Source organism: Arvicola amphibius, chromosome 7, assembly GCF_903992535.2.
Source record: "Arvicola amphibius chromosome 7, mArvAmp1.2, whole genome shotgun sequence".
NCBI lineage: Eukaryota > Metazoa > Chordata > Mammalia > Rodentia > Cricetidae > Arvicola > Arvicola amphibius.
The window spans coordinates 7,093,307-7,113,543 of NC_052053.1; the positions used below are offsets into that span (position 1 = coordinate 7,093,307).

The 20,237-nt window shown below is 42.9% G+C and overlaps 1 protein-coding gene across 1 annotated transcript in view; it reads left to right on the forward strand.

Moving 5' to 3' along the window:
* Positions 1 to 5,016: 5,016 nt before the first annotated feature.
* The window catches only part of Cwc22 (CWC22 spliceosome associated protein homolog), a 41,438-nt gene continuing 26,217 nt past the window's right edge, over positions 5,017 to 20,237 (forward strand). Inside the window, exons 1-6 of the mRNA XM_038337328.1 lie at positions 5,017 to 5,142; positions 11,056 to 11,188; positions 14,573 to 14,640; positions 15,771 to 15,881; positions 17,064 to 17,309; positions 18,921 to 19,049. Of these exons, the coding sequence (XP_038193256.1) occupies positions 11,174 to 11,188; positions 14,573 to 14,640; positions 15,771 to 15,881; positions 17,064 to 17,309; positions 18,921 to 19,049 (569 nt within the window). The 5' untranslated portion in view covers positions 5,017 to 5,142; positions 11,056 to 11,173. The remainder of the gene's footprint in view (positions 5,143 to 11,055; positions 11,189 to 14,572; positions 14,641 to 15,770; positions 15,882 to 17,063; positions 17,310 to 18,920; positions 19,050 to 20,237) is intronic.

Below are 20,237 nucleotides of genomic sequence, written 5' to 3' on the forward strand. Positions count from 1 at the left end.
AGCTCCGCACTGATTTCCATAGTGGCTGTACCCGTTTGCACTCCCACAGCAATGAATAAGGGTTCTCTTTCCCCACATCCACACCTTGTTATTTGGTTTTTGTATCTTAGCTGCTCTGACTAGGATAATGTCAAATTTTTGAAAATGCCATATGGAAACTTAGTACTGCAGAACCTTCTTAAAATATATGCATATACATGGGGTGTTGGTTAGCTAACTGTTACTTGACACAAGCTAGAGTCGTCTGAAAAGAGGGAGCCTCAACTGAGAAGACGCCCCACCAGATTAGCTTATAGACAAGCCTTCGGAGACATTTTCTCGAGTGATAATTGATATGGGACTGGGTGCAGTGACACCTCTAGGCAGGTGGTCCAGGAGTGTGTCAGGAAGCAAGACATATATAGGGAGCACAAAGTGTGAGAGAGAATACAGAAAGCTGGGAGGGAAAAAATGCAGGTTGTTAGGGTTCAAACCTGGGACACACAGCTGAAAGGCCTGCTTAACATATCAAAGCAAACCTCACCCAGCACCCTTCAGCCCGACCTGGTATAGGGTCCTCCTGGCTTGGATACCCCACCTCCTACTCTAAATGTTTCCAGCCCAGGGGCTGGGCTACTTTCTCCCAGTTGCCCTTCCCTATATAATCCAACCAGTTTGGTTACCTAGTTTTTTGTTTTGTTTTGTTTCCTCCTGGCTGCTGCACCTGGCTTCCCTCTCTCCTCACATGGCTAAGGGTCCTGTCCACTCTGAAGCCTCCCAGATGTCCCTGTCTCTTGTTGCTATGCTCTCTCTCCCTCTCTCTCCACACACACACACACACACACACACACACACACACACACACACGTATGTATAATGAACTTTCTCCCCTACCATACATACCTAGTAGCGGTCATGTCCTTTCCATTTTCTTTCTTTTTTTTCTTTCATTCATGGTTTGGTGTGAGAAATATTGGAGGTGAAGGGATGAAAGTAGAATTGATATTCATATGTGAAATTCACAATACAATACTAAGACATGGCAGAGGAGTGAGTATGGGGAAGAATAACTATAATAAGCTCTTGCTTCATGGGAAGCATTGATAAAATATAAAATTGCTAAGATAATTTTATATTCACATTATATATTTTTATTGACTTTTATTGAGATCTACATTTTTCTCTGCTCCCCTTCCTGCCTCTCCCCTCCCCTTTAACCATCTCCCAAGGTCCCCATGCTCCCAATTTACTCAGGAGATGTTGTCTTTTTCTACTTCACATGCACATTAGATCCATGTATGTCTCTTTTAGAGTCCTCATTGTTGTTTAGTAATGTGGGAGTCCCCTCTTTATGCCGTGTTTATCATTAATGAATAAAGAAACTACTTTCAACCTATAGCAGAGCAGAACTTAGGTAGGCAGAGAAAACTAAACTGAATGCTGGGAGAAAGAGGGGCAAAGTTAGAGAGAAGCCACGTAGCCCGACTGGAGATAGATGCTGCCCGAACATTAGCTGTGGCGATAGACATTAATAGAAATGGGTTAAATTAATATATAAGAGTTAGACAAGAAGAATCTAGAACTAATAGGCCAAGCATTTATTTAATAAATACAGTTTCTGTGTGATTATTTCAGTTTCTGGGCAGCCAGGAAACAAACAAGCAGCCTCCTCCAACAAATTGGCACCCATGTGGCCAACTAAAATCCACTTAAAACCTGAGAGGGCTTGCAAAGGAATTCTAAATACTAAAAAACAAAGTTTAGCCACATTTTTCTTTTCTTTTCTTTTTTTTTTTTTTTTTTTTTTTTTTTTTTTTTTTTTGAGTGGGCTTTGCTTGCTGGCAGCACACTACAGCTCCTTTAGGAAAGGTTTTTCTGATTCAACAGTAGCAGGAAAAAAGCCACGGTTTTGAAATGCCGGCTTTCTGGGCTGTGCTGCCAGCACAAACTCTGACTCTTTCTGGAGGTCCAGCTATGGGACACTTGAATGGGGTTTGTGGGCCCAGGTGCTTGTATGCCCACTTGAGAAAGTAGCTGAGACCATGTCCTCAGCTCAGCACCCCTGCAACCTGGGCAGGTGGCAGGATCAGGACAGCTAGAAGTGCACAGGCAGGAGAGCATGGAGGATTCCTGCTGCCATGCACAGAGATATTTCCAGGCTGCGCAATACTCTGCATGACATATCTAGCTATTACTCAGATAAAAAGGGTTTATGTGCTGCATGCTCACTCTCAGAGTTATAGTGCTGAGCACAGCTCCTACCTGATAGTTCCAGACCTGGCAGTAATGATACCTCCACTATTTTGAAAGTAGAGAGAGGCAGAGCCAGCATCCAGAGCCACTGCAACCAAGCTGCTTACCATTTTAAAAGCTCTTCAAGACAGTAAAGAATTAAATATATTCAATAGGACAGATTCAGACATAAACAACCTCTAAATGGGTCACAGTGTTGGATAAATGTACGTAGGCTTGGGAGAGAAAAGAAAAAGAGTATAGAGAGTTATAAAAGGAAGTGAATGTTTTTTTAAAAAAATAAAACAAAGTCTTTAAAGAGACCGAGTACAGACAGCCATAAATTAAAGGAGTAAAGATAATAAAATAAACATAAAATTTGTAGAAAAAGTAATAGAGTAAAAACAAGGCACTTAAAGATGGAAAATTCACAGAGAGTCTGGATTGGATTATGTATATTATTGTGTTATCTTTGAATTTTTTGACTACAGAGAGACATTTGATTCTGGGCACTACTAAGCTAAGCCTATATATATGCTATCTTTAATTCAAAATATGGATCTAAGGATTTGTTGCTTTGGAAAAGAGGTTCTTCTTTTGCTTCCACAAAGAATGAAAACCTGTGTATTGCTTCCAGACATAAAATATGATTTTATGGACCAAGACACCTTGAAAGATTGGCTTGAACACCTCTCAAAAAATTACTATATACTATTATTGATTAAAGTATCATGTTTGTCCAGCTCATTCAAAAATGTAATGAATAATTAAGAAATATGTATTAATAGATAATCATCTATAAAAGTCAAGCTTGTAGTTATGTTAGTTAGATTTTTCTACATGTATAGAGATGTATTTTAGATAGATAGGTATTCTTCAAACCTTTCAAAGACTATAGAATATGGCATTTAAATGTTTTTTTTTAAAACGTTTTAAGAAGTTAGGATTTTTCATGACATGAGACACATTTGTGCTCCTGGCAGCACAAATCTACTTCAAGAGGATGATGGGCATCAAAGAGGCTCCTTATGGAGTTGCTAGGCATTTGGGCAAGAAACTTCTCTCCTGGACTGCTTTATGGTATGATGTATGAACTGGACATGCTAGACCCACAGAGAAATGACCACTGAACTTGCCTAAAGATGAGACTGTCCTTCGGGGATCCTGCTTCATGAAAGAGTCTGCTAGACATTCTGCAGGACACAGAAAAAAGTGACTGACAAACTGCTAATAGAGGTGGAATTGTCTTTGAAATTTTGTGCTTCATGGAAAAGTCTACTGGATTCTATGGGCCTGTAGGCTGAAGATGGATGCCCCAATTGTACAGAAGAACTTGGGTAACTGTCCAGGCAGTGAAATGTCTCTGTCATTTTTAGAGTTTTGGAAGTTGTTTACAATGTGCTTCCTGCTTACTTGGGTAATATATTCTTCCGGAGTCTTTGATGGAGTTGAAGAATAGTTATAATAATATTTTGTTTTGATAAAAGATCGATATAAATATTATAGCTGTAATTCTTGCTTGATAATTGTTTTATGTAATTTTATTTTGTTAAAGTTAAAAACCTTCTTTTTTATTTAAACAGAAAAGGGGAGGTGATGTGGGAGTCCCTTCTGTATGCAGTGATTACCACTCATGAATAAAAAAACTGCTTTGGACCTATAGCAGGGCACAACTTAGGTATGCAGGGAAAAAACTAAACTGAATGTTGGGAGAAAGAAGGGAAGAATCAGAGAGAAATCATGTAGCCCCACTTGAGATAAAGGCCAGAACTTTAGCCAGTAAGCCACAGTCATGTGGCGATATACAGATTAATAGAAATGGGTTGAATTAAATATGTAATAATTAGCCAATAAGAAGCCAGAGCTAATAGGCCAAGCAGTTAATTAATTAATACAGTTTCTGTGTGATTATTTTGGTTTCTGGGCAGTCAGGAAACAAACAAGTGGCCTCCTCCAACAGTCTAGGTTCTTTAGGATTGTGACTTGTAGGCTGGTTTTCTTTGCTTTATGTTTAAAAACCACTTATGAGTGAGTACCACCATGTTGGGCCTTCAATTTTGCTCCCCATTACATCACGTCAGTTATGATTAGATTGTCTTCAAGTCACTTGATTTTAAAATCTTGGAACTTAATAGATACTAAACATTTTGTCACTTACATTTTTTTTTAATTGCTAAACAGACTTTTGGTAAAGCTTTTGTTGAAAGCCTGAATGGGATCTTTACTCTTTTTTTTTTTCTTTTCTTTTCTTTGCGGGGTGGAGGGAAGTTGAGACAGGGTTTCTCTGTATAACAGCTCTGGTTGTCCTCAAACTCACTCTGTAAGACCAGGCCGGCCTCAAGCTCAGGAGATCCACCTACCTCTTCCTCCTGAGCGCTGGGATTAAAGGCGTTAGCCACCACTACCTGGCTGGGATGTCTAATCTTTTTAAGATCTTTATACTAACGCTCTATGGCAGAGTACTTGCATATCAACGTTAAGCTTTAACACTGCTAAAAAAAAGTGACTATTAAGAGCTACTTTTTATGGTAATAGAAGACGGGCATTGTTAGAATAAGATGCATGCCTTGAAACCTAGTTCACAAACAAGTTGCTCTATTGTGAACGCCTACCCCCCCATACAAACTACAATTCCCACGAAGCATCGCGGTTATCTTTGCTTGCGTATTCTCATTTCCGTCCGCGCTACCAGAGGGTGCTGGACTTTGTAGTTTACATGGACTAATATTTTCGCACGGTCTTGATAAGGCGGGACGGTGTGTTTAGCAGCATTGCTTTTTGCCTCTGGTACTAATATACGGTATTATCATTAATAGTATAGGATACTAACGAGTCAATTTACTCAGGTTTTCACCAATTTCTCGCACTGCCTTCACCCGGGAAGGGGAAGTGACGTACTTCCGGTGTGATGGCGGCACGGTGGCGTTTTAGGTAATTACCGAACTCTGGAGACTCGGGATAGACAAGGAGCCACAGTGGGGGCTGCGGGTTACCAGGTCGCGTGTAGAGGACAGGGGCATGCGAGTGGGTGATGGCGGGGTGGGCCTCTTTTTCCGCGCGTGGCTGCGCTGTCTCCACCAGCGTCCCGCGCGTTGCGGCTTGAGCGGGCTGGGCCTGGCGCCGGTGGCGGGGAGTGCGCGGTTGGGCTGTGGTCCAGGTTCTCGGGGCGGACACCTGACCTCGCAGTCCTGGTAACTGAAGTCCCCTGCTCGTCCCCGTGCGTTGCTTCAGACACTCATCTCTTGCGGCCCTGGAAACCCCGGGACTTTCTCTGTCGACTCCCCAGGACTTAGGGTTGGCAACAAAAAACTGTAGTCCCGCTCTTGCCACATTCCAGCTTAATAGCCCACCGGCCAACTCTATTACGTTTTCATTTAAGCTTCTTTCCCATCGACTTGACTGGAACTTTGTTGTGTGCCTTAGCCCAAGTGCTCCATGTTTCGCGTGGTGCGTGTTAATCCTAACTCTAAATACCTGTGCTATTCTTAAGTTCCAAACTACAGATCTGCAGCCACTGCCCCTGGCAAGCTGCAGGCCCCATGTAACAAACAGCAACGTGCCAGCTATTTTCACCTACTGTAATTGCGAGACGGTTTTATTCATTACAGCCGCTAACGTTTATTTGAGGTACGTGGAGAATGATTTTGGAAAGCATGAATTGAGTTATATAAAGCACGGTGAGCCGCTGGAGAGATAGCCCAGAGGTTAAGAGCACTCGCTGCTCTTGCAGAAGACCCGGGTTCGGTTCCAGGCACCCACATGGTGCATCACAACCATTTGCAAAACCAGTTTCAGAGGACCCTATAGCCTCTTGCTGAGCTCTGCTGAGACCAACACCCTTACATGTAAAAACGACCTACATGGTCTGTGAATCGTGCACTGTTATTTCATAGACTGTATTTTTTTTACCATCACCAGCATCCCTGCCTTGCTCATGACTGGCCTAGTCACTCAGTTGGGGCATAGACTAGTTCCAAAAGGAAGTGGCTATTAGTAATACAGTTGGTCAGAACTAGTGTCTTTGAGGGCTGTTCTGTCGGATTTCCCTTGTTTTCTGAGATTGCTAAAGGGAGGGTGATGGAGCACAAAGACCTCTAATACGGATTTCAGCAAAACCCCCACCCCTGCTTGTTAAAACTTTTTCGTACATCTCCCAGGTGAACATGGGATTAGGCATTTGAATGTTTACCATAGCACACACTTTGAAAGGATTTTCATAAGAGTGAGCACATGGCCAGAGGAGTGGGTTTTGCGACACATCAGTAAATCCTAGTGAGCTAAAGCAGAAAAACAAGTGTGGGGCTTCCTTTTCTAGGAAAGCTCCGGTGATTGGAGAATTAATCAGCTAGGATGAGAGATTCAGAGTGAACTGATGTTTAATCTGTCTTTGACCCTAACTCATTAGTGGCTTAAGCTGGACAAAGCTCCGCCATCCCATGAGTTCTGTATCAGTTTATTAGAGTAGATTTTTCTAGACCAGAGCTGCTGTGGCAGGCGATAGTGCTGTGTTTTTAGAGGCTACGCTGTAAGTTTCTCTATGGAGAGACTATGCGTTAAAAAAAATAAACAAAAAATGATCAGAAAGGTCATTTCCATGAATTCTGTGAGAGCCGGCAGAATATATTCAGCCCTGAATTTAATCAGCAAAGCTGTGGCCCAGATGTGATTTGGGGGAGGGGAGGACACAAGATAGTATCAAGGGTCCAGTTTCCTCTTGTAATGCCTCCCTGAAGGGCACAGCGCCTAATAGTGCTACCTTGATGCAGATTATGACAGCTTGGTGGTGCCAAGAATGAGGGGTTTGATACATTGTCAAAATAGCTTAAGGCCTTTGTAGAGCTGAGATAATTTTAAAAAACCACCCTCCCCCTTTCAAACTTAATTTTAGAATTGGAATCAGTTAAAGTGTCTAGTACTGTCTGTGATCGAGAATTTCACAGATCTGCTGTATCTTTAAAAAGCCTTTCGTGGTTTAGCTTCATGGGTCTCTATGGCCCATCTCAGTTTATCAGTTTATGTCCAGTTTCTGTGTGTTCTGTTTACTCAAGTGATGCGAAGTCACCGAGCCCATACGTATGGAGTCCCCTATCAGAATAACTCTTTGCTTTTGCTGCATGGCTAGTTCCTACCTGTGTTGCATATCTCATGGATTGAACACACCCAGGTAACAGTGGCAGAAGTGTTGTGCTTGTGGAGAGTCTAGCGGCCATGCAGGCCATCCATTTGGAGTATTTGCCCATGTTTTGAAGGTGTAATTACTGGATAGGTTGTGGGTCACAGTTGGAAGTGCATCTTACACATGCTACTCCCTGTTGGCTAGTGGGCTGGAACAGGTACAGGTTGCTGAGGAAGGAAAGGAAATAAGTACTCAGATGTGAATCCTACAAACTTCAATGCCAACCTGCCAGGTAGGATGTGGCCACTTGTGTAATAATGAGTGACACCACTGGTATGGGTGTAACCAACCACTTTTGATTGTTTGAGGCCCACTCCAAAGGAGGAAACTCATGCATGAAAGTGTAAGCCCAGTCAAGTAGCTGGCTGGAGAAGTCACGGGCCTTATTGGGGAACTTACTGTTTAGTTAAGCAGGTAATGTCATAATGCCTTCTAAATATGTTAATACTCATAGACAAATGCCACTGTCTCACTTAGGGTTTCAGTTGCTGTAATGAAATACCACGACCAAAAACAACTCAGTAAGGAAGGTTTATTTCACTTACATATCTTGATCACAGTCCACCGAGGGAAGTCAAGACAGGAGTTCAAACAAGGCAGCTAGCTGGACACGGGAGCTGATAGAGGAGTGTACCTACTGGCTTGCTACTCATGGCTTTCTCAGCTGTTTGTTTTAACAAAATCTCAACTGTTCGATTTTCCCAATAAAGATTGGGAACCAGATGCTGAGGTGAAAGCCTGCTGGCTCAGTAAGAAGCAGAGAAAGCACCCAGTTAGCTGTCGTCCTCCACCAACATCCCAGAAGCCTCTCCCTTCTTCTATGCCATCTCAGAAAACTCAAACCCAGTGACTCTGCCTTCTCCTTCCTACGCGTCTCTCTGTCTTCCTGACTCCCTGTTACTCCCTGCTATTTTCTTAATAATCCTATGTTCACTACCTGTTAACTGGTTGCTTGTTCTGCCTCTTGGTGTGTGATTGGTTTTATTTAATCCTGTGCAATAAACAGAAAGCTCTTGGATTAAAAGGTGTGTGTTAGGGCTGAGCCACAACACAACTAGAACCAGGTTTTTCCAGTAAATAATGCAGTCTTGGGGTTCACAGTGTGATCAAATATCCTGTAACACTCAGCTTGCTTTCTTGTAAAACCAAGTGCCACCAGCCCAGGGATGACCCCATCCACAGTGGGCTCGGCCCTCCCTCATCAATCACTAAAAAAATGCCCTACATTGCTTGTCTATACCCTAATCTTTGGAGTAATTTTCTCATTTAAAGTTCTCGCCTCTCAGATAACACTTGCGTGTGTTAAGTTGACATAAAAACTAGCCAGGACACCTACTTTTGGTCTTAATGAAAATACTCTGTATAATGAATAGGAGGCAAAATCAGATCCCCATGGCTTCCAAAGGTGCTGAGAGTAAGTGATTCTTCCATACTGAGCCCTAAGGAAAGCATTTATACCTTCCTCTCTAAGACTTAGGAGCCGGGGCATCACAAAAGGGAGGTGAGAGACCATGAAAAGCCATTTCGTGTGAAGGGTGCTGGAATGAGTTCCCTTTCTGTGCTCTCGTGTTGGAAAGAGCTCTCTATTTGCAGCACTCACATCTTTTTTCCAGTTGTACTCACTTATTTTAATACTGACTACAGTTCCTTTCACTCCTTGCATCTTTCAGTTCTTTCGTTTCTCTTTATTTCATTTTATTTTTGTGATTTCATTCTCATCACAAACTGAGTATGTAATTACAATAAAATTTTGATTGGCAGGTCTATATGAACATAACTACCAATTCTGCGCTTTAAAGAAATTACTAAAATATTTTCGGCAGAAAAATAATAGAAGACATTAGCAGCTGGGTAGCTCATCAGTTAAAAAAAAAAAAAAAAAAAAAAAAAAACACTTGCCTTGCAAGCAGAAGACCCTGGTTGATTCCCCTAGAACTCTCTGTAGAAAAGCCAGGCACCATTCCTGCCTGTAATCCAACACAGAGGAGCAGAGACAGGCAGTGCTTCGGGATTCACAGGCAAGCCAGCCCTACCTCCTTGGCAGTTCCTAGGCAGTGAGAGGTCCTTTCTCAAAAGGATGGAGGATGCCTGAGGAAAGACCCCTGAGGTTGTCTTGTGACCTCCACAGGCACGGGTATACACACGTGTATACACACAAGCACATATACACACAGAAGCCATTTAGAGCCATTTAGTTCATTTAGAACCAAATACATCTTTAAATGTGCATGTCATATATCTGGAGCCTTATACCTTTAGTAAAGCAGGTTAGGACAGATCTCAGTTTATCAAGTTATTTCCAGGTGGAGTGCATTTCAAGTGATTGTTCTGCATAAACATTGGCTCTTTCATTTGTAATTGATATGGAAACATTGGGCATTGCTGCCTTGGTTTATTGTTTTATATATACAGTACTTGATATGTAAGTGTAAGTTTTCTTTGCTGAAGCATTTCAATTATGTTACAAGACCTCTGGTTTTAAACTGAGTTTGGTCCCTACCAGAATAAGACCTTTGTGGTGACATTTTGTTTGTGACTTTTGTGATATTTTGTTTGTGCTATAACACATAAAGCCAGGCAGTGGTGGTGCATGCCTTTAAACCCAATACTTAGGAGGCAGATCTCTGTGAGTTCAAGGCCACTCTGGACTACACATCATTGAATCAGTCTGAAAGAGAAACAGCACCAAGTGGTGATGGCTCACACCTTTAATCCCAACACTAGGGAGGTGGAGACAGGAGTGATATCGCTGGGCGGAGAGAGGAATATAAAGAAGGAGGAGATAGGAACTCATGACATTCAGTCTGAGGATTTGTAGGGACAGGATTGCCCCTTTGGTCTAAAGATTCAGTAGAGTTAAAAACTAGTGACTGGCTATAGGGGACCAGCCCAGACATAAAACATTTCTCGTTCCACAGTGGAGGTATGGGAACAAATGAGACACATTTCACATGATAGCATTGGGAGGGAGTTTTCAGGGATCATCCAAATCCTGAATTCACATTCTGAACGTCACCTGTGTTTATTTTCCAAACAGCTTTTATATCAAGGTAAACTGAGGGGGCAGGTAACACGTCCTTGGGTCACATCTATACTTATTGTCATGTCTATGCCTAGTTTGTCACATAGACTGAAAAACACCTCTTCCCCAGGTGACCTCCTAATTTACAATAGAAGGAGGAGAATGACATTAGCATATCTGGACCATTTTTTAGGTTGGCGCCAGGTTGTTATACTGTCAAAAGCTAGGCGGCCACCTTCTGTGTGGCAGGTGCAAATTGCGCCTTGTAGGTTGCTCAGAATTCTCTGACCATTAGGCAGTGTAGGAATATGGGCCTGCATAATCCGGCCTCTACAACTGGCTGCTCTGTTTCTCTGATTTTTCAACCTTAATCCCCTAATATCTTGACTCCGGGATTTTATTAATAAGACCGATTAAAATTCGTGCTACAGACCTTCTATTTGTTCTCTTGGTTTTGGACTCGTTTACTAATACATGTTAGGTACACATCCTTTTGTGCTACTATTTAAAGATTAAATTTTATAAACTTACTATGTCTGCTTTTTACTAATTAAGGACAGTGAAGTGGTCAGGGACCTGACGTGTAGAAAGAACATGCCGTTGTACTGTTGGCCATCATTAACAAGTTCTTGTTACTGTTTTTTAGGTGATGCGTGGAGACAGCAAAAGGAGACGGTCAAGGAAGTCAGACCATTGAGTGCGTGTGTCTTTAACTAACTGAAGGAGTCGAGTTGGTCAGCTGACACTTGCAAATAAAAAGTAGTATGGCCTACGTGAAAGTAAGTGTTTGAACGTAAGCTAAAGATGTCAGCTATGGTCAGCCATGCCCTGCCCTTTAAATAACAGTGCATTTGTAAAGTTAGACAGTCGCGTGGTAGAATGGTACTGTGCACGCTCTGGCACAGTTTTAGTGTGGAACAGGTATTGAGCAGAGGGGCAGTTGAGAAAACATGCTGGCTATCTTTGTGTGTGTGTGTGTGTGTGTGTGTGTGTGTGTGTGTGTGTGTGTGTGTGTACAGATATATGTGATTGCATACATCCTGTTCTCCAGGAATCACTTGAATGTGTACACGTGTAAAAAGGGATAACAAATAATGCAGATGGTACTAACTAACATCGTTCTCAAGGAGTGTGCTTCCCTGAGTGATTTGCAAGGCAAGTAACTCCTTCCTTCACTCGGTCTAGATTCCTTCATGACTGTCCAGTTTGTTTATGTGAGGACGTGGGCTTCTGTGTTCTTTACTGTAGACATTTGTTTATTCATCAAATGAAGAGTGAACTGAATGCTACAGTGACTCCTCCAAGTGCTTTTAACAGAGTAGTGCTCATCCTTCTGGGTGTGAGGAAGCAGTAAGCGGATCATCAGTGTGGTGGAACAGTTGAGCTCTGCACCGTGCTGGCGTGTGTAAGGCTGCAGCTGTGGAGAAGAGAAATAGGGCAGAGAAGGGCAGCTGGTGTGCTGCAGCTTTTAGTAGGGAGGCAAGGAGGACCTGCTGTGAAGCAGGGCAGTCAGTCATGTGAGGGGAGTCTTCCTGGAAGCAAGAGAGTTAACCGTGTGGATATTCAGGGGAAGAAAGTGCCAGAAAGTGGGGACAGGAAGTGAATGGTCAGAGTCCGGTGTGACTGGAGCAGATGACGAGGAGAGAGTTGCAGAGTGTGAGGTCAGAGCAGTGACAGGAACAGTAAGTCACGAGCTTTCAAAGTTTGCCTGTGAGTCGTCTAGGAAAGATAACAAATCCCTGGACTTCTATCCCGTATGTGCTTGAACAACCAGTGTATTCTTTGCTGGGCTATGGAGTCAAAGGGAGGATATATTTTTATTTATTACAAGTACATGCACACATCCCTCCCATACTCCTAAAGTTTCCTAAGAGAAAAGTGGACTGACTCGTAGGCCTGTATAGGGCTTGTGCTTGTCAGAGCTGCCTCTGCCGTCCTTTCCGTTCTCAGGGTGTAAGACCCTCCGGCCTCCTTACGCGTTTCCATTGCCAGGGCTGGACTAAGCTGACCCTGTCAGTAGATTCTTTCCTGTGTCTGTCTGCGATCTGCTGCTTTGGGATCTGTGTTCATTGGTGCAGCATTCGTCTACAGTTAACTTCCTGAAGACTCAGTAGTTGACCGAATGTTAAAAACTGGTGTCAGCAGGAGAACGGGGACTCATGAGAACTGTCTTTGAGCCTTCTGCAAGCACTCGTCTTTACACTGGTACTCAGAGGAGAGAGAAACGTGTAACCATTCTCAGATGCTTTCTTCAGTGGTCCCTCTTCTGTGACACCACACCAGGCAAGGAGTAGGTAGCATGTCCTTCAGACTCAGTGGCCAGCTGTATTCTGTCTACCTCCATCTCTTATGTGAATTAGCCCTTAGCGATTCACTCGTGTGGCAGGGGCCACACTCTTCACCCTCCCTGCAGACATCACTGGGCCTGCCAGAGATGCTCGGGGCCATGGGGCTTGGGCCCTTGCTCCACCTACTTCCTCGTTCTGCCCTCTGTGGTCTTTACACTGAATGACTGAACAGTACCACCTGGTTTTGTTTTGTTAACAAACATGGAGATGGTTTTTCAAGACAGAGTCTCTCTGTGTAGCTTTGGAGTCTGTCCTGGAACTAGCTCTGTAGACCAGGCTGGCCTTGAACTCACAGAGATCCACTGCCTCTGCCTCCCGAGTGTTGGGATTAAAGGCGTGCATCACCATTACCAGGTCAAATTGGGAGAATTTTTAAAAGAAATTTTGACTGTATTCCTTTCTTAACTATTGTATTAATTTAAAACTATGACAAGGGAAATCCGTATTTTTAATATTTGGGTTATATCTACAGATTTTTTTTTTTTAATTTTGTGACCGTCTATCACCATTAAACCTCCATGCAAATCATGGTCACACAGAGCTGTGGGCCACAGTGGTTGTTCCCTACTGAAGATCTCACGCTAGCTTTCCTGTAATGTGCCAGTCATTTGTTACTTGGTCGTATTTACATAATCCTCCTGATTCACCACTTCTGTGTTTTTGGCTTCTCCCTCTTGTTCACAACAGCTGTTGCGGAGATGTGTTAAAAATCATTAGCACGGAATTGAGGCTGTCTTCCTAATGTAGTCAAAATAATTGCCTCACTTGTAAAAGAAAATGGGGATAGGATAGTTTCATTGTTATCTGTCTGCTCCTATGTCTCCTTTATCTGTCTCTGTTTTTTCTCTCTCCAATATATGGTTTAATACGTTTAATATACAAATCTGTATAGACTCTCTAGAAATAACTCCTGAGTGTGAACATCTTCTGTTCCTCGAGTCTTTCCTGTGTTTGTGTCCTTCTGAATGACTGCATAGGAAATGTTAAGGGCTCATGGGAAATATTATGTGGCTCATAATAAGTAATTAGTAAACACCATAGTTTTATGTTGCTGTTGAATTTGGTGGATCTTGTAGCATGTATTTGGCTTGTGGTGTTGGGGTATGGGGAGTTGCTGGGTGCATGTCCTCAGTCATGCTGAGCAGATGCTCCGCAGTGGGCTACAACTTCAGCCCTGAGCTCAGCGTTTTGGTATAAAGTTTTATAAAACCAGTATTGTACATATTTGAGCTATCTGCTTCACTTCTTCTTTTTTATGGTTTATTGGTTGTGTTTGTGAGAGGGAGGAAGGGAGATGCCTCATATTTTGAGGCAGGGTCTTCTCTTGTTAATTCTGCCACTATGCTGCAGTCTGGCCTCTTCTTAAATCTCTTCCTCCCACACGCCATAGAGTACTGGAAGTACAGAAGTGTGCCACCTGCCGCAGACAGTGGTTTATGTATTTATTTTTTAATGTGGGTTTTAAGAATTGAACTCGGGCTGTCAGGCTTACATGGTTATTATTTTTATGCCCTGCCCATCTTCTTCCTATGCTATATAAGCCTGACAGCCTGGGTTCCGTCCCTGGAACTCTTGAAAGAAGAGAATCGGTTTCCAGATTTTCTTTTGACCTCCACATGTGTGTCTTGGAACATGTGTGTCTGAAGTTTCTCTCACACACATCATAGACATATATCTACATGATAGTATTTAAGTGAGATGAAATTTTTAAGTGATTTCTGAAGTACTGCTAGTTTGCTGAGACAGATATTGTGTAGATATGTTTAACACAGCTGGTTTTGAAGCATTCTTTCTTCTTTCTTTTCTCTTGGGAAGCATTCCTCTGGTCATGACAGAAGGGAGAGCCACAATTCATACCACCGGAACTCCTCCCCAGAAGACAGGTAACTGCACTGTGTGTATGTGCCAAGTGGGAATTTCTTGTGTTCATCAAATAATTTAGTTTTTTTTTTTGTTTGGTTGATTTTTTTTTTTTTTTTTTTTTTTTTGGTTTTGGTTTTGGTTTTTCAAGACAGGGTTTCTCTGTAGCCGTCCTGGAACTAGCTCTTGTAGAACCGGGCTGGCCTCAAACTCATAGAGGTCCACCTGCTTCTGCCTCCTGAGGGCTGGGATGAAAGGTGTGCGCTGCCACCACCCAGCTTTTGTTGTTATGGCTTCGGATACATTCACACTGCTTTTTGTAGTTACATTTTTATATGCATCATAGCATAATTATAAAATAGAGCAATCTAGAAATAGTACCAGTGATGTGTATCATGCATTTTTATTAGCCCTACAGCTATGTCACTGAGAACCATTAAAATAGTTCCTAAAGGAGAAGCGCCCGGTGCCTTGTGCTCTTTCTTCCTACTCCACTCTGCTGAGTGTCTCCCAGGGCCTCTGCTTCAGGGTCTTGGTTTGTGACCACTTACTACCCTCACCAGTCACCTTCGCTCTGTCAGCATCAGACACACACAAGTCTAGGGTAATTGTAGATGTGTCTATGAAACACGAATGATATTACCATCTGGGTTATTATTCAACTTCTCTTGATGTTCTCTGACTTTACTGAGTTTTGAAGCAAACAGTAGCTGTAACGTGGTCCACCCTGTGTGTCTGCTCAGTGTTCCCAGCACTGCAGTTTCCAGGAGAACATCCAGCGATTATAATGCTTGCAGTGGAGTTGAATAGAACAAGCAACAAACAAGCACTCGTTCAGTGTGGGCACAAGTAAGGATTTGTAAAATAACCTCTCCTTGCTGCCCATCATGTCTAATTTCCAGATATATCCCGTCACCAAGGGCAGTGTGAAGAAGGATGACTAAATTTGGTTCACTGCAGGAGAGTTTTGCTGTGTCCGTGCTGGAAGCTTTTGTAATTCAGATTGTGGATAGGTGCCAGCACAGTGAATCATTAGTTAGAGCACTTGGTTACGATGTTGTGCATTGTACATTGTTTGGCATCACTAATATCTGACTTTCCAAGTATAACAAAGTTGCTTTCGATGGACAATTTGGGTTTTCTTCTCTGTTAGGCATGCAGAACAAGAAAGGTCCCCCCGGGATAGAGATTACTCTGATTACAGCCGGTCAGACCATGAGCGTTCAAGAAGAGGGTATTCTTACGATGACGGTGTGGAGTCACGGTGAGTGGTGGGGATCTTAAGAGCAGATGAGTTAACTTTTCTTTATGTGGTACTCATTTTGCTTTGTTTTAGAGACTGGCTCTCATATAGCCAACTTGTGTCTACCTCCTGAGCTTTGGCATTACTGTCAAGCCTGGCTTGAGTGGTGCTGGGGATCTAACCTGGGCTGTGTAAATGTTAGACAGTACTCTGCTGAGTAAGTTGCATACCCAGTCCAAATTTCCTTTACTTAGTATAATAAAAACAAAGGTTAAAGCAAGCAGTAGTTGCTGATTGCATGCTTCTAGGGGCCCGGCTTCTAAGAAGGGCTTCATGAGAGTTAACTCTTAAGACAACAGAGTACCTGTTTTATGGCTGAAGAAACTCAGGCCTAAAAGCGCTCAGTAATTTGAGGTTTGGAAGCATACTAGTGTCAAGTCCAGGTCTGTCTGACCTTGACCAAGGTGTGGTTTGCATGTTGTATTGCAGCATGGGTTTTTGGCTATCCAGTGTTCTTTCTGCAGTATGGCAGAGGAGTACTGGGAATGAAATTCCTATTTTATAGGTTTATTTTTCTAAATAAATGAATTTTATTTGAGTCTTGGGAAACTGGGCTGTTGATCTGTTCTTCCAGCCAACAAGTTTTCTGCTTGATAATTGATACTCAGCTTGATCAAATTTTGACTCCAAAGCCCACAGGTTTTTCGAAACCCTGCCTGTGTTACTTCAGTGCAGCTCTTTATGTTTGGTCCAGTGTAGGAGTATCAGCTCTCATGTGGCCTCAGCCGTAAGTGAGGCATGCAGACTAGGTTTTACTTTAGATATAGAAGTTAATGGTTCAGAGGATTTCCTGAACGCTTCTGTTGGGAACATCTGCACAGTGAGAGCAAGCTAGGTCACTGTAGGGAAGTGGCTGCCTCAGCTGACCTCAAACTCATAGAGATCCCGCTACCTCTGCTTCCCGAGTGCTGGGATTAAAGGTGTGCGTTACCCCTGCCCAGCCATCATCCTCCCTCTAACCAGCTTGCTTCCAGGCTGATGCTTATTAAAAGCCTTGAACCCTGGAAGAAGGCATCTTTTCCTCTGGCAGGTATTGCTTCTCCATCCTGAACATCTTTCCTCTCCTGTGGTCTCACTCATTTTGGGTCATTCACTGTGAGAATGATTTTATGTCTTTCTACCCCCTCTATGCCATTTTTACAGAAGGGACCGAGAAAAACGCAGAGAAAGAGAAAGAGAAAGAGAAGTGGATCGGAAAAGGTCCCGGAAATCCCCATCTCCTGGAAGAAGGAGCCCAGAACGAACTGTAACCCAGAGTTCTACTCAGGAAGAACCTGCCATGAAGAAGAAGAAGGATGAGCAGGATCCACTGCTCACCCGAACTGGGGGAGCGTATATTCCTCCCGCAAAACTCAGGATGATGCAGGAGCAGATCACAGATAAAAACAGGCACGTTGATGCACTGCGTCTCCAAAGCAGAGGCAGCCTCATTGGTCAAGGAGTAGAGTACTGCAGTTAGTGGTGATTTTTCTAAGAACGTACCCAGTTTACTGTGATAGAGACCACAGATTACAGCCTCTTGTCTTCTTGGTTTCAGAAGTTCCTTTGGAGCATTGTATACTGTTTACTCTGATACTAGTTCATAACTTTGTGTTTGTGCGCGAGCATGCGTGCACGGCTTTGAGTGTTGAGTGTTAATCCTCAGACACTGTCTTTTACTCATTTATTTTTTGGAGACTGGTTTTTTTTCAGTGGCCTGAAACTTGCCAAGTAGGTTAGACTGGCGGGCCAACAAGCCCCAGGGATACACCTGTCTCTGTATTACCGTATCTATTACCAGTGTGTACTGCTGTGCCAGGCATTTTCTACATGACTCAGAGATTGAACTTGGGTCCTTGTGTTTCTGTTTGTGTGTACAAACTTCATCATCACCTAGGCTGGGGAAGAGTTAGCAGCCTGTGCGATTATGAGCAGCTCTAGGAGTTAATTCCTGTACGGTGGAGGTTTGTCCATGGTCGGAAGGTACAGTAGAAATGGCGAGGGCTTTATGGACTTTCCTGTGAGTGGGTTCTAGGTGGAGTGGAGTGACGGCTCCAGAGTGAGGAGACTCATTGTGCTGGATGTTTCCAGTTTCCTGGGAGTTGTGCTTACACGCTAGCACTATCTACGAAGTCAGACGTGTTTCACTAGAGGAGGTGACGTGTCCAGGTGTGCGGAGTGGGACAGTGGGTCACCTCTGCCATAGGTGTGTACAGCGCACAGTTGCAAGCTTGACTGATAGAGAATTTTAAGCAACAAGACATTAGGTGCAAGTGCGCCTGTCAGTCTGCCTCTCGCCCTCTTGCTTGCTGTGCTCTAAACACTGTCAGTGACCTAAGACCCGCCGAGCCCTGCTCCCACTGCTCTCCACACAGGATTCCGTAGGCTCCTAGGTAGAGTTCAGGCTCTCGGGTTCCGAGTCTTGACTGGGGAATATGCATTTTATTTTTAGTAGTCCTCAACTAAGTTCTAGCATGTCTCTCTATTAGAGGTGTAACTGTAGTGGGTGGTCCCAATCCCGTTTGTTATGGTTACTGTGAAACACTGTATATGGCCAGGCTGTTTGAAACTAAAATCAGCACTTGGCCTCCAACCGCTTCTCGTAATTTCATGTCTGAAGACACTCAGAGCACACCTTGTCAAGCATGTTCTTCTCGTGTTTTGAGGACTGTTTTAGTATCTGTTGTAATCTTTTGTTCTCATGCATGTGAGGAAGCCTGCTGGTCTCACTAGACTTCAAGAGAAGTGTGGGGGGGGGCGTTATGGATTCCTCCATCTGATGTTAATTTCCAATAGAAATAATTACAAAGACCATATGCTTAGAACTGTAAAAGACCTGGGCAGTATCAAGTTTAGGGGAACAAACTAAGTGAGGCTTGAATGCCCCAATGTAAGTTAAAAGCCATAGCTGTCTAGCGTTCAGCAGGATAGCCGCGTAAACAGGGGATCTTTTGAATGTTATAACAGTGTCTCTCAGCTCCAGGGTCCCTTGTGACTTTCCCTTTTTTTGATAATTTTTAGCTTAGCCTACCAGAGGATGAGCTGGGAGGCCCTGAAGAAATCAATCAATGGTCTCATTAACAAGGTCAACATCTCCAACATAAGTATTATTATCCAAGAGCTCCTTCAAGAGAACATAGTCCGGGGGAGGTGAGTGCTGGTTGTTTGTCTTGTGTTTCTCATAGTAACTTTTCAGAGAGACATCTCTGTGAACAGTAAACCTGGTTTGTTAGGCTACTTCCTTTCAAAGGTGCTTGTGAACATTTATTCAAAATGCAGTTCTTTTACAATATAGTTATTAAATAACTTATATCATGTTGTTCAAGGTTTATAGTCAGTATTTTTTTGGAGATTTGATTTTACAGCATAGTTTTGCACAGACATTTACTAAATGTCTCTAATAGTTTAAATCTAAAGGCATAATAATAATTTTTTAATTTTTTTATTTTAATTTTTTATTGATATTTATTGAGCTCTACATTTTTCTCTGCTCCCCTCCCTGCCTCTCCCCTCCTCCCTTCAACCCTTCCCCAAGGTCCCCATGCTCCCAATTTACTCTGGAGATCTTGTATTGTTCTACTTTTTACTTCCCATGTAGATTAGATCTATGTGAGTCTCTCTTAGGGTCCTCGTTGTTGTCTAGATTCTCTGGGACTGTGGTTTGTAGGCTGGCTTTGTTTTATGTTTAAAAACCACCTATGAGTGAGTACATGTGATAGTTGTCTTTCTGTGTCTGGGTTACCTCACTCAAAATAATGTTTTCTAACTCCATCCATTTTCCTGTAAATTCAAGATGTTATTTTTTTCTGCTATATAGTACTCCATTGTGTAAATGTACCACATTTTCTTTATCCATGCTTTGGTCTAGGGGCATTTAAGTTGTTTCCAGGTTCTGGCTGTGACAAACAAAGCTGCTAAGGCATAATAATTATTAAAATATGCTGTTTCAAATATCTTCGTTTTAGTTGACATAAAATCTTCATGAATTTGTTACTAGCACTGTGATGCTTTGATCCGTATATCCTGTGTAGTCACAAGTGTCAGGATTTCTTCCCTAGAGCTGAAGTATCCCAATGTGTGCATGTGAATTGTCTTTGTTCCTCTGGCGTGGCGCTCCATCAGGCTGCTGAGGATAATGCTGTAGGGTGTAGTGTATGGCTCCGTGGCTTCGTGTTTTCCCTGCCCTCTGCATTATTGTATGTGCCTAGTCACAGTGCACGCGTGTTCCCTGTTCTCTGCAGCCTTGGAAACACTTGCCTTTGTCACTGTTATGACGTTCATTGTACCAGGGATGAGATGGTAGATCCTGTGGCTGTACTCTGTTCATCTGGTGATAGA